The 14,708-nt window shown below is 47.3% G+C and overlaps 1 protein-coding gene across 14 annotated transcripts in view; it reads left to right on the plus strand.

Moving 5' to 3' along the window:
* DMD (dystrophin) overlaps positions 1-14,708 on the plus strand; it is a 7,596,173-nt gene that overhangs the window by 1,813,602 nt on the left and 5,767,863 nt on the right. For all 14 annotated transcript variants that reach the window (XM_085622447.1, XM_085622454.1, XM_085622449.1 and 11 more), the window contains one exon: positions 14,213-14,404. In XM_085622447.1, the coding sequence (XP_085478573.1) occupies positions 14,213-14,404 (192 nt within the window). The remainder of the gene's footprint in view (positions 1-14,212; positions 14,405-14,708) is intronic.

Here is a 14,708-nt window from a genome sequence, read left to right on the forward strand (position 1 = left end):
CAGTTCCGTCGTATACGCAGGAATTGTCCGTACGGGAGATTCTCCCGGAGGGCCTTAGGGTGGTGACTGTTGAAGTCTAAGAGACTGTTACAGTCCGTCGGTTTCTTGTGCAGTGTGGTCCTCAGGGTGCCGTCCTCTAGGATAATCAAGAGATCCAGGAAGGGGATAGAGGTGTCACTCATAGTCCCCGTGAATCGAAGGTGTGGGTTCAGTCCATTCACCCATTCCAGGAAGGTCTCGCAGGATGATCTGGTACCCTTCCAGAAGATCAAGACGTCATCTATGTACCGCTTCCATGTGATGATGTTGTGCTTGTATGGGTTCATGTCTGGAAAGATGTGGTTATCCTCGAAGGCGGCCATATACAGACCCGCCAGACTCGGCGCGAAGGTACTCCCCATGCTGGTACCTTGTACCTGATGGAAGATTGAGGTTTTATACATAAAGAAATTCTCTTTCAAGGCTAGTGTGATTAGATCCATGATAAAGGCCACTGGTGTGTTGGTAAGGGGTTCCATCCTTTGGAGTAGGTCGTTGACGACCTCGATGGTGGCGTCTTGAGGGATGTTGGTATAGAACGCCTCTACGTCCATGGTTAGGAGGAGGTCAATGGGTTCCATATTTTCTTGGTTGATGTTCTCTATGAGATTTAGGACGTCTCGTGTGTCCTTGAGGTACGCAGTGGTGTTCTGCACCAGTGGACGAAGGAAAAAATCGCTGAATTGGCTCAGTGGTTCCAGGAGGGAGTTGATGCCTGAAACGATGGGTCTGCCAGGAGGCGGGATGACCCCCTTGTGTATCTTGGGGAGGATGTAGAAGTATGGGGTTCTGGGGTCATCGTTGATCAAAAATGCCGCTTCCTGGGGAGAGATCCACCCGGATCATCCTGCGAGACCTTCCTGGAATGGGTGAATGGACTGAACCCACACCTTCGATTCACGGGGACTATGAGTGACACCTCTATCCCCTTCCTGGATCTCTTGATTATCCTAGAGGACGGCACCCTGAGGACCACACTGCACAAGAAACCGACGGACTGTAACAGTCTCTTAGACTTCAACAGTCACCACCCTAAGGCCCTCCGGGAGAATCTCCCGTACGGACAATTCCTGCGTATACGACGGAACTGCTCAACCAATCAGGATTATGAGAACGAAGCAAACCACCTTGAGAAAAACCTCCTGGACAGACACTACCCCAAGAGGGTAGTCAGACACGCAAGAAAAAGAGCCCGCAATAACCACAGGGACACACTTTTGGAAACCAGAACAAAGACACCCAGTGAGTCCATCACATGCGTAACCACCTTCACACCCCAGTCCAACAAAATCAAACAAATCATTAAACGGAATTGGAAGATTTTGAATACCGACACATTGGATCTAGAACTACCACTTTTCGCATTTAAAAGAACAGCTAACCTACGTGACAGACTGGTCAACACACGACCACTACAACGTAGACAGGACCCACCCAACACCACATTGTGGAACCTGGCCCCTGTGTCAGGCCACTATCCATGTGGGAACTGCCATGCGTGTTCCACGACTACGCACAGTAAGCAACTCACTCTGGAGAACTTTATATGGGAACAACGAGGACACTCTAATTGCAACACCAAGAACTGCGTCTACCTTATCACATGTCCTTGTGGTCTAAGGTATGTCGGCATGACCTCACGTCCCATTAAAGTACGCATTAGCGAACACAAGAGTACCATCCGTCGGGGACGGACAGCCACGAAGCTCACCAACCACTTTCTTGATCGTGGGCATAGCAGCGAACAACTAACATGGACAATATTAGAGTCCAGACCCTACTGGAATGCCCAGGCCTTACTGCGCCAGGAACAACGTTGGGTGTTCCGTCTCCGCACTAACACGCAAGGACTCAACGATGAGATTCCCTGGGTGGAACTGTAATTAACAGACACATACCATCTCTACGGTGGGCACAGTTCTCTACACTCGAGAAAGAGAGGAGATACCCTGGGTGGAACTGTAATTAACAACTTTTACATACTTATGGCCCGCGTGGGCACAACTCCCAACACCTGTGTACCTATATGATTTTCTCTGGCTCTTATTCATGAGCAGTTTAGGAGGAGGAGCCCTTGTTCTCCCCTTATTGTGTGTATATTCTTTTCCTCACCCGCCCCTCACCCTCCTCTCCTATCCGCGATTCAGACCAGGATGTGGATACCTAGTGTGTACTGTGCACAACACCCCAGGAAACGACCTGCCCAGTTTGATCCGAACACGCCACTCCTTCAATCAGTGGCTTAAGCCCGGGGCACCATCAGGGCTCACGAATCCTTCTAAATCACACTTGCGCAGACCACCTATGAATAGGGCACTATGTGGCATCAGTTTCGCATGCGCACCACCTCTATTTCCAGTTTTCACTTTGCGCATGCACACAACCTTGGACACATTCGCCCACGCATGCGCCAGTAACTACGCGCGCTCACCTGACGGGCCCCGAGCAGGAAGTGGTTCACTCCCCTTTTCCTATGCCTTAAATGGAAACTTGTGAGCTACCGGCACTATCTCCAGGCAGCCGCTGGCAGAGGGTAGGTGCTGATTGAGCTGGCCCCCGACGCAACCGTAAGTACTCTCAGGCAGGACCCTCTGATACCTGACACTCCTGTGTGTACAGCCCACCCTCACGTAGGGTCCCCTCCCTTAATCTTCCTGTACTATGTTTGGTTCTTCCAGCAAATAGGGCGCTGGCAGCCTCGGCTAGACCTAGGAGGCCCCGTTCAAATACACGAGGGTAAGGATGAGGAAAACCCTCTTTTTCGTAATACCGGTAGAACATGTGTTTGTTTGTATGTATTTTCGCATGCCGATCCTCATTTACCATTTGATACTTAAGCAGAGTGTTCACTTGTTAACAGATCTGTCAGGACTTTTCCTGACCCGTCTCCCTCGAGTTCAGAGGGTCCGCATTTTTTGCTCTGTGGGGTATTTGGACTGTTTTACCACTGTACTAAGATGTTGTGTTTTTAGACTTTAAAAGTCCGTGTCTTGTTCACGCACTGCATACCGGCCTTTCCGGCGCCACTACTGCTTTTTCACCTATGTTCTCTTCGATCCCAGTATGTATGTTGAGAGACATGTATATATTTATCTAAGAATGTGTGGTATCCGCCCTGCACTGCCCTTTAACCTAGGGGCTACACTCCATCATTGCATTAGTTCAGTATGTCTGATACCGATGGTGGACGCCCGACACGTCACCTGTGTTTTGTTCCTGTTGACATGGTCACCGGGGTGACCGCACTATCACTATGCGAATGGTACTCGGGGTCACAGACAGTCCCTCGCTGTGCTCTCTCGTTAAACTGTGACTGATTATACGTACCAGTACTATCTAAACCATTCATGTGTGTCTGTCACCCCTCCCTCCTCCCTCCTCCCCCTACTCCCTTCCTTTCCCCATCCCTATCTCCCTCTTCTCCTCCCCTTCCCCCTTCCCCCTCCCGTTTATTTCCCCTACAGGTTACATTAGCTTGGTACGCTCTTCCTTTCCTGCTGACTAGGTCACTGTACCCCGCAGCCCCGTACCTCCTTTAACCTCCTTTAAGACGTGGGTTACCCCTCCTATCTTCGGCACCCCCGTCTTCACCGTGCACAACCTCTCACATTGCTCTGGTCCTGATGAAACGCCACTGACCCGTTCGGGCATTTTAGGCGTGAAACATGTCGACCTTTCACTGAAGTCACGTTAGCACCTTGCGCTTATTAGTGACCTTGCGACCTTTTGGTCTTTTTACCTTGCCAGGGGCTCCATTATATTAAAATTCACTGTTTACACACCCCTAGGCATTTTTATTTTTCACACACTTCGCACGCACGCCATCACTTATCTCTCAGATCCTCCTCACTGTTTTTTGTCCCACACACCCGCATTCACCTTACGGCTTTTCTCTTTAAAAGACCTCCGAAAAAGAGACCCTTCGGGGGACCGTCGGGCATTGCAGCGCCGGCCCGACGAGGAGCAACAACAAGCCCAATGATGAAGCAAGACATCCTTCGGGGTGTGTGAGGGCTAACGAGAGGCTACATAGAGTCCTCCCCTTCGGGATTGGATCCTTGAGACTGGGGAAATTTCTCTCTGCCTCTTTTCATCTCCCCTCTACCCTCCTTCCCCCCTCTACACTCTTTCCTCTATCCCTTTTCATGTTGAGCAGGTGATCGCTATTTTTGTTTCACCGCCAACAGGGAACAATGTCCTCATTGATTTAACTGTGTGGATACTCTGCCAGGAAGAAAGACTGCTGTCCTGCTGAAGAACTGTCACTGTGCTAGACTCCTGCTTTGGTGTGTTAGCCTGGTGCCTGATGGCCTCCTACCTGGGTGAGAAGGACTGGACCTAATTCTCTTGAGCCCAGAACCCAGAGTGACCCCAGGGCTAGTTAGCTGGCCTCCTGATCTGAAGCCTCAGGGACACAACAGGCTTCCAATGACCTTGAATCTGCATCTGGATTCCACCATCTGTGAGTCTACCCGGCCAAGTGGTGTCACTCCATTCTTGGACCCTTGGAAGTGGGCTTAACATTTGTTGCCAGCTTCTGTGGGTCAGAGGAACTGATGCATCTCCTCTGGTGCATGGTGCAAATCGGGGCAGAACCGAAGCATCTCCAATGCTATGTGGATTGGACCCGTTGCAGAGACTCAGATCAACGTCGCAGCCATCATTGCCTTCGGGGCCGCTGCTTGATGCAACATCGGCTCAGGCCCTCGCATCTGTCATTGACAACAGCCACGACGAGGAACTCCATATCACATCCTGACAGCTCCTTGGAACAGACGTGTGACCCCCAACTGCATGACGCAAACCCAAATCTGGACTTTGCATCACAAGCCCTCATCAACGGGATCCTCAGCATCGACGCAACTGGACCTCGCACGGCTAGCTCACCATATCTCAGAAATGACGCATCGCTACCGCTGCGTCTCTCCAACGCAGATCCTTGCAACGCTCCGTAAACCAGGATTTATTGTACTCTGTTCAGCAGGCCTAACTGTGTCCCTGTAGCCAGCCCAATCTACAACACAGTCAACCTGAACTTGTGACTTTTTCCTGGTCCTGCACAACCAGATATCCACTATTGACACTGATAAATAAAAAATTAAATATCTCTGGTTCTAATAATTGGATTGTTGTTCTTTTGCCCTTGTTTTATTTATTGAAAGTCACTCTGTTTCTAACACTGTTGTGGACTCCCTCTGCAGTGTGTTTACACTGTGCTATTGTCTGAAGGGTTGCACAAATACTTTACACATTGCCTCTATAAGTTAAGCCTGACTGCTCGGTGCCAATGTTCCCGGGGGGTTGAACACAGGATTATTTGAGGTTTTCTTATGCCTTATCTTGACAAGGATTGTGGTTGCTGCTTGACCAGGGCTCACCAACAACCAAATTTCTTTCACATACTTTTCTCATTTGGTCACTAAAGTTTGACAAACTACTCCGTCAAAAATATGGATCAAACAAAGTTGCCCAAAGGGTCAAGTGTTATGTTCCTACCAATTAGAACGCTGTTCAGTCTTTGGTGAGAGGGAGCAACCTGTTCAGTGCCTGAAGGTGGGTGAAAAATCAGTGCTGATTTTCCTTGATGTCTTAGTGGAATTATAGCATAATTGACCATCAGATTCTTGTAAGCATCTCGAACACTATCACAAGTCTCAGTGTTGAAAAAAAAACAACCATTGAATGATTCAATGTATGCAACACAAAATCAATAGAAACTATCAACAAATCAAACAAGCCAAATTCTTCCACAATGATTCCCCTTCGCATTTCAGTTAACGAACTTTGGGCATGTTTCAAAGGTCTTAACACCACAGTAACGTCACTATTTATGATGCCTTGTGGTATTAAGTCCTTCACCGTAATTACAAGGCTGCGTCAAGCCACTTAATGTGAAAACTCATCGTGAAAGGAGCGGGCAATGGGTATTGCAGTGGGCATTGTGCCACAACACCCATTGATTTGACGCTGCCCTCTATTTACAAGGATAGTGTAAATAAGGGGCAGTGATTCAATAAAATCAATAATTTTCCTAACATTATTTTATCCTCACCTGGTATTAACATACCAAATATTCCTCCTTTTGAGGACAGATTATTTTTATTCCAGTGGCAAGCAAGCAGAAGCAATGCACAGAGAAATATTGACAAGAAAAGAGAACATGCCATAATGATTCTTGCTAGAGCTTGCAAAGACACCAGATTATCTCATCCCTCGTGATACCCTAATCAACCTAAATAGTGTTCATCGGTTGTGATTCAAGAAAAGTCTATGTTTCACTGATTTATATATTATGGGTGTGTTGGAAATGGCCCTTTTTGCAGGGTCATCCCTAAACGTTTTGCCTTCCTCCTGTATTTTTTCTGACCTGTTTGTGTTGGTTTTATGACTCTGGGCACTTTACCACTGCTGATCCGTGCTAAAGTGCATATGCTCTCCCTTTGTAAATATGACTATGTGAATTGGTATATACATGATTGGCTTATTTGGTTTGCCTGTTAGTCCCTAATGCGTTACAACAAACAAATGATGGACGGAATGCTGACAATGCAGACATTCTCCCCCAGTCAAGGGATCTGGGTTAAATCCATCGTTCTTTTGCCCACTACGCCACCCCAGTTCAGACATGGCCATATGCAAATCAGTCTTGACCCTGTGCCTCATGGGAACAGTCCAGCCCAAACTGCCAAGCCATGTCTTCCCTGGACCGGAATCAAGCATCCTAGGACCGGTTTCTGGCTATCAGCCGTCATCAGCCAGGATAGCTTGACTCCAGTGGCGTAGTGAGCACGGGACCCACGTCTGGGCATACCCATCCCACTTAGGGCGAAAAGCGTTACAACAAACAAATGATGGATGGAATGCTGACAATGCAGACATTCTCCCCCAGTCAAGGGATCTGGGTTAAATCCATCGTTCTTTTGCCCACTACGCCACCCCAGTTCAGACATGGCCATATGCCTAAGTCCCTAATAGCGTGGCCTGTGTGTGCCCAGGGTTGGTAAACCAAATGCTGCTGGTGGCCCTGCAGCGCTGGTTTGCGCCACCCACAGAAGCAGCTTGTAAATTGTGTCTCAGACCTGCCCCTGCAGAGTCTGTATGCAGTCCAGAACTGCCATCTTGGCTGTGAAGTGTACCCACTTCCCAGCCCCTGAACCTTCCCTTGGCATCATGTAAGCCACCCCTATGGTAGGGTGCATTGTATGTGTAAGGTAGGACATTGTGTGTAGCATGTCCTGGTAGTGAATTACTCCCAATTTCGTTTTTCACAACTGTAAGGCTACCTGTTCTCCATAGGCCAGAATGGGCAGTTTGACTATTACGTTCTATAGGCCTAACTGACTCAAGGAACATGGTAGAAAAACAAATTTAGTATGCCTGAGCTCAGAATATTAAAATACGTCTTTTATTGAAGTTTATTTTTATATTCTGTGTTTGAAAATACCACTTTTAGAAAATAGGTATTTTCTTGCCTAAGCCTTCCAGTGTGCTCTGCTGTTATGTGTATTGGCTGTCTGGTTTTGGAGGGACATGGCAGGCTGAGTCAGACCTGGGTTGAATAGAGAGATCTGCATTGGAGTATGGGGAGGGGTACCTGCTTGACCTGAATAGGGCTTTGCCTGGCAAGGTGAATGCTGACTCCACCTCCTACTGTGCGACTGATGGCAGACCCCCTCTTTCTGAAAGAAAGGATGCAGCCTGGTAAACAAAGTGCTCCAGGACTGAGCAGAACTGGTTCTGGCTGGGTTCAGTGACTTGTAGCTTCTGAGAACAAAGACTTTTGGGGTATAAATGTCTGTGCTGAAACCCCTACAATTGATATTGCTCCTGGACAACAAGACGAACCTCTGTCCATGTAACTGAAGGAATCTGCAGGAGGTGACTATCCTTGTGCTTGTGTGCTGTTTCTTGGATTGGCCTGCAGTGGTTACCATTGGATTTGGAAGAAGAGGGAAAAGGACTTTGAGAGAACTTTTATTGACTCTTGCTAAAGCAATCACCCAAGGGCTAGAAGAGAACTAGCCTCCTTTTGAAGTCTCAGGCACATCAGACTTCACCAGCCTCCTGTTTCCTCCCAGCAAGGATTTCTATCTGCAGGTGAGGCTCCTGTGAGTCCAGGGCCTCTAGTTCTACTACAGAGAAGAGAGTGCTGAAATTGTCGCTAACGCCCGGTTGCGAGCCGCCACAGCGGAAAGCGCACGGAAAATCATCGCGAATGCTCGCTACCAAAGATCATTGCATCGCACGTTTGCGGGCTGCCAAGTGCTCGCTAATCCCAAAGATCATCGCATCGCACGTTTGCGGGCTGCCAAGTGCTCGATAAGATCATTGCATCGAGATCATCGCATCACGACATCGCAGCGCGGATGCCAGGCGTCAGCCATTTTCATCGCATCGCCTCAGGGTGGTTGCTCCCTCGCGGTGCGCCATTTCTTTGCATCGCAACACGATCGCACACGCCACAGGATCGTCGCCTCGTCTCCTCCCTTGCAGCAAGGAGACATCGCATTAACGGCCAAGCGTGCAGACCTACTTGTGTGGTGATAAAAATGTTCTTCAAGTGCAGATGCAAAGTCACTTTTATGATATCTCTAATCCTAATGGTGCTTGTGGATTAGTCATAAGTCTCAGCTTTAGCTCTTAATTAGAGTCCATGCCTTAGTCCTCCCCCTACATGGCCAAGCTAATTACTTTGTTGGCCATCAGTATGATCAAAGGCATTCCACACAATAGAGCCATTCAACAGTGCCCAGGATTGTCCTGGAAAAGGGAGGGCTTGGGACGAAATAGGTATGTGCTGGTTAGCTCTTTACACTGCACCTGGACTGCCCGAGCCCACAGTAACAAAGGAGGACAGCCGTACCTCTAAAGCGAGCCAAACAAAGGAGAGATCCCCCTTTGAGGTTTTTGAAGGAAATGGTCAGGCAGCTGCGACAGTTGGGGGCGGGGCATAGTCTCTTAGGGAAGGTCTTTCAACAGAACACTTCAAGCTGCCAGGCTGAGGGGTATAATGACGATGTGTCACCCTAAAACTAAGCAGAGGTGCCTAGCTTCTAGAGCTTTCCACACCTGAATAAAATCCCCTGTACAAGGGAGTGGCTGTTGAGAACTTTCTGGACCTGGGGTTGAGGACGCTGGAAGAATACCCAACAGTGGCATAATGCAAAATGATGGGGCCACCCAGCAGGATGTGATGAGAGCCTCCTGAGTCACCCATATCTCCCAGATATTCATTGACCAGAGGCCTTATGGGGCCCATTTAAAGGGTTGGGGAATCTCTCTGCAGCAAGGTCTTACACCCCTGATGCCCAGCTCGAAGAGGAAGCCACCTGACTCCGCTGCTAGGATGGACTTAAGGACTTTTTAACTAAAACAGGCATCCAGGAAATAGGAGTGCTTATCCTATGCCAGTGGTGCTGGCCCCCTTATCCCCTTTGAGTGACAGTGGAGAGATGGACTTGCTGTGGACGACCCTGCTGTCTGCCCCTGGATATTATGTGCACTGGTCCTGCAGACAGGTGACCTTTGCCAGGAGGGGGTCACTGACTTCACTGCTGGTGCACAGGTGCCCTACAAAATGACTAAAGCCATGGGGCCTGAGAAGTGTGACAGGCAGAGTATTTTGCAAGTTGGCTGAGGAGGGGCTGCTGAGAGAGCCCCCAAGGTAAAATCAGCTTCCAGGAGCCCCTACACAGGGCAGGTCCAGCATCAGCAGCAGTGAAATCAGGTCCCCTGAGGAGAATTAGGTATAGAGGCCAGGAAACCTGAACAAAACGGCCCTGGAGCTAGAACTGGCTCCCAGGAGAAAACAACACAAAGATCACTGGAAATGGCCCAAAGGCACTGAACAAAACAGTAAAAGAATCCTGGTCCCAAGGGGGACCAGGTGGGACAACAGCGTGAGTAGCATAGCACTACTTTTTCCTCAAATCCCCCAAGGAAGGCCAAGTCATCAGGGGTCAGCACAACCTCATGCATTGTTTAATGGGGAGGGTGAGTGTATGGGGTTCCCTCCCCAGAGCATTCTTTGTCTCCGAGGACCCCATCCTCTTGAACTTACACAAATTGAAACCTGTCCTATATCCCCCATCTCCCTGGGTCAGAAATAGAGAAAGGATCGCAGTCGCACTCCAGTGGTGAGACGGTGTGCCTCCCTAGCTCTTCATACACATGTCTGGGGGTGAGCAGGGAGTCACCATCTCCCTGCTGCCTTTATGCAGACAGGAGACAGAAGAGGATGCAGACTCTGTGCTGGCACATAACAGCTGTGCCAGTGAGGGAGCCAGCTGAGCCTCAGGGCAGGGGATTACCCAGCATTAGGCACACTCAACAAAGGGAAAGGGGTAACCAGCCCTTGCAAATAAAACGTTGCTGAGTGAGAGTCATGTTAAAAAAAAGTGCAGCAGGAGGTGGCTTCGGAAAAGCAAGAAGCCTTCCCTTAGAGCTATGCATTATTATTCACTTCCTCAGGTTCTGAAGAGTACCTCTTTAACCCCTCCAAGGGGCTTAACAATGTACATATTGTTTTTGTGGAGCCCTTGGGAGGGCAGGGGCATAACCAATGATTTAAAAAGTGTTCTGGGGACTTCCAGAACTACAGCGTCCTCCACCAGAGCCCCACACAGTTTTGTTCAAATTTTGGCCTAAGTCTCACAGAATTATATATTGCTGACCCCAGGAGGAGTTTACTGGGGTTTTGAACCATTCCTGGAGCTTGTGCTTTTGAACAAAGGCTCTTAAGTGCAGAGATACCTGTTGGTTGGTTTTAAATCTCCAGAAGCAGCATGTTAAAGATGGATGAAAGACTCTTAATCACACAGAATTCTATTTTTAATGCTTATCAACATTGAAATGTTAAAAAGCTGAATGAAGGTTATGATAAGACAGTACCATCCAAGGTAATTGTTAATGGTGGTGTAATAGTTTCATATGGTATGTTCCTGTTTTGTATTGTTGTGGTGACACCATGACAAAGCCAGTAGTTTTTCTTTTTTATAATGACACCCATCCTCATTGTTTCTTTTGTAAGTGGGGGTTACTGTGGTCTTAGGGATCAGTGCTCAGTGTGGGTCTGAGTTAGTAGGAGAATGTCACTATAGGCACTTCCAGCTACCATCTAGTACATATTTGTAAATTAATGCATAGTATTCCGCAGTGTGTATGTAATAATGCACTTTTCCATTTTATAAGAAAAAAACACTGACTGGACAATGATTTATTCAGTTTTGGTTGAGTACTAGCCAACACAACGTCCCCTGAGTAGGTCCGGACTGCTCTCCTCTGCTAGCCTGAGAGAGTCAAGTGCTACAATGGGGTACTTGGTTCCCAGAAATTGGAAGGTTGCAGACTTGTGAAGGTCTCCCATTCTTTGCAACTTCTAACCCATTTTCTTATAACATCATAGAAAGCTCAGTTCGGGAGGAATATCAGAAATGTACTCCTAGCATGGAGTGTGGGGAGAACAATGCACCTCTCTTTGAATGTTCATTGAAGGGGAGACTTTCAGATGCACCAACATGCAACTTTGAGAGTCCCTTCAAAGTGTCTTGTCCACTTCCACAAGCAGCGTCAAAACCAACATTATTGTTTAACCTCCCATCCCCTTACAAGCAAAGATTTTGGTATCTAGCTCGCTGGTTTTCCCAATGGACACTGTTCTAGTACCTCTCATGGCTGCTCAATAGCACATCCAATAGGACCGTTCACCAGTGGCGTAACGAAAATTGAGGGGCCCCCCCTGCAATGTACATGGAGGGGCCCCTTCAGGGCACAATCAGGAGCTCTCCAGCTGTAGTACTCTACTGAGGGGGCCCCCTGGAGCTTGGGTCCCCCCCGCACCGCGGGGGCTGCAGGGCCCTGTGTTACGCCCCTGCCGTTCACTATTATCAGGAGGCCACCCATGTCTTGCTCCGATGGAATCTCCAAAATGTGAACAATGTTCCTCTGCATGCCCTCCCAAGAGTCTTTAGCAGTGACTCCATTCGAATCAGGGTGCAGAGCTCACAAGCAATAAACCGTCAACAAAGGATTCCTTAGTAGAACCAAAGCATTGCAAGATGCCTAATTGTTTCTCTGTGTAGTGAGTTTTCAGCAGACAGTTCCCTCCCTCACATCTTCAACGTCTGCTCTACATATTTCCCATGGTTCAACTTCATACTAGGTGGCTATGCTGAGAACAAAGGACACAAAGGTATTAAATAAGCACATAACATGTAGCAAATCCCCTTTAGTTGATGTTTATCTAAAATATGTCAAGTTGACGTTTAGATAAGATATGACCAGGAGCTTATGTTCAAGAAGTGGGGAATTAGATTGCAATGGAACACCTCTTTCCATGCACCAAGAAATATTGACAAAGTCAATAGGCTGGTGTCCACTTGGAACTGTGAAGCATTTGTTTAGAAAAATTATCATCCTCTTACCATATACCACTAGATAAATGGAAACAAAGAGCAATTAACACACGAGACCTGATGTCTTTTAAGAATCCGCACAGAGAAAATGGTCCTTCTTGCATTCTCAGTCGGAAACAAATGTCCTCGGCTTTATTTAGCATTGACGTCAAGTCTTCATAGACGTAAATGAACAAATCGGTAGTCTGAACTCCTTAGAAACCTTATTTTCATCTTTAGAGTTTCCAGGCCTCTGGCCTTTCAGCAGTAGCTAGAAAGGATGCTAGGGCCCTTTTGATTGGTGCCACAGATATTTTTGCACCAATCACAGCCACGCCCCTGTGTTATCAGGAATTCTGTGTTGGCAGCTGGGAAAAGTTTGAAGCGTTAATGGTTTCCTCTCTGTTCTTTTATGTTTGCTACATATTGGTTTGCTCAGACGCACCACTCAGTGTTCTCAGTGCTTACACATCAAGCACTCGCAAACACACATCTGAGTTGCCTGGTGTGCTGTAGTGCTCACTTCTGCCGTCTCACCATGAGCAGACTCCTGTTGCTATTGTTAAAAAATGGAACATTGAAGCGAGAGAGATGTTAGCTTTACTCTCCCTATCAATTTTAGAACCAGCTTATTGTTGCCAAATTCTAATGTAATCATATACTTCTTTGAACATGAAGATCTGCGTTCTAAACTCAGATGTGTGATTGTGGTCAAATTGGGGTATATCAATATAACTTAAATTGGAAACATGTAAAAAATGTGTAAATAAAAACTGTGTAGCATTTTGACTAATAATGTTGTACTGACAATGGTGCTACTACCCACCTTTTTATTCCGGCCATTCGGACTTCTTGTACACCATGTCGTTTTTATAAATAATACCTCCAGTTTGAGATGCCGCTGCTGATATGAAACTGTGCTCTGTAAATATCTCTACTTAATCTGGAGTTAAGTTCACACTATTTCAAACACTGAGCCTGCATTACACGAACCCAAAAAAGTGCATATTTTTCTCCTTGTTTCTCACTTTGGAACCTGTGACCTGCAGGAAATATACAGATGACTCCAGCAGACACTCAACCCCATGAGCTACCTGAGTGGGACCGGAGCCTGTATCCTGCAGGTGTGATATTCTGTGGCATATGCTCAACTCACCAACACATTCCTAGGCACAGAACACAGACATATATCAAAGCTTGGATCGACTGGAAGGACTTAATGAATATTGTGTACAATCTGCCAATCCTCCCATTACCCGGCTCCACTCTGTCCTTCAGCCCCACATCCAAAAATATCAGGCTTGCACCCCCGCCCCTATATACTGGCATGCCCTCGCATATGTCATAGTATAACGTGTTCTGGAACAAAAATGTAGCACAGCCGAAACTGGTTGATCTTCTGGTGAGTTGGGCAGAAGATGTATTGCCAGAGTTATGACAATAATTTCTCTCAAGGATCAAATTCGTGTCAATTTAACTAACACGAACTTTACTGCTGTCCAGGCGCCTACAAGTGCCTGGATAACGTCCCAGGCGATTAGCTGTGCTGTAGAAATCGACTGATTGTTATTGCATGCCTGCACGCAGTAAATATCACGACCATTTCCTTTCACTGCTTTTTTTCTCATTGACATGCTGCTTCTGATATCATATGATTGCACCGTGATTTATCTTAAGTGACTACTGCTGTTGCTAAACTATAAAAAGGACTTGCCTGATGAAAGAGATATGAGAGCCACGGAATATTCTGTGGTTAATTGTGTGTTCCTTTTCCTACTCAGCGTCCTCTTGAAACCCAAGAACACAAGTTATTTGGAAGCTCGCCTGTGGAGACTGAGGTAGACCTGGACAGCTACCAATCTGCACTAGAGGAAGTCCTCACGTGGCTTCTCTCCGCTGAAGATGCACTACAAGCACAAAAAGAAATATCTAGTGATGTGGAGGAGGTGAAGGAGCAATTCCACACACACGAGGTAGGCGCAAGCAATGGCGTGTGAATCGAACATGGGGTTTGTGTCTAAAATGTTGTTGCGGTCGGTCTTGTGATAGACCAACTCTTACTTGGAAGTTGTGAACATATTTTTCCTAAGGTTCTCCTAGACACGATATCAAGAGAAGATATGTCACAGTTTCTGTGGCAAATAAAGAGAAAACATGCTCACTCAATATCCCAGAAAGCGAAGCAAATTTTTTCTCTTCAAGCTTTTACCTTTCCAACAGCCGCGCCCTGTGCAGGTAACAGTGGTGAGGTTGTGGAGCCGGGTTGGGGGGGGGGGG

Source organism: Triturus cristatus, chromosome 8 (assembly GCF_964204655.1).
Source record: "Triturus cristatus chromosome 8, aTriCri1.1, whole genome shotgun sequence".
NCBI classification, from domain to species: Eukaryota; Metazoa; Chordata; class Amphibia; order Caudata; family Salamandridae; genus Triturus; species Triturus cristatus.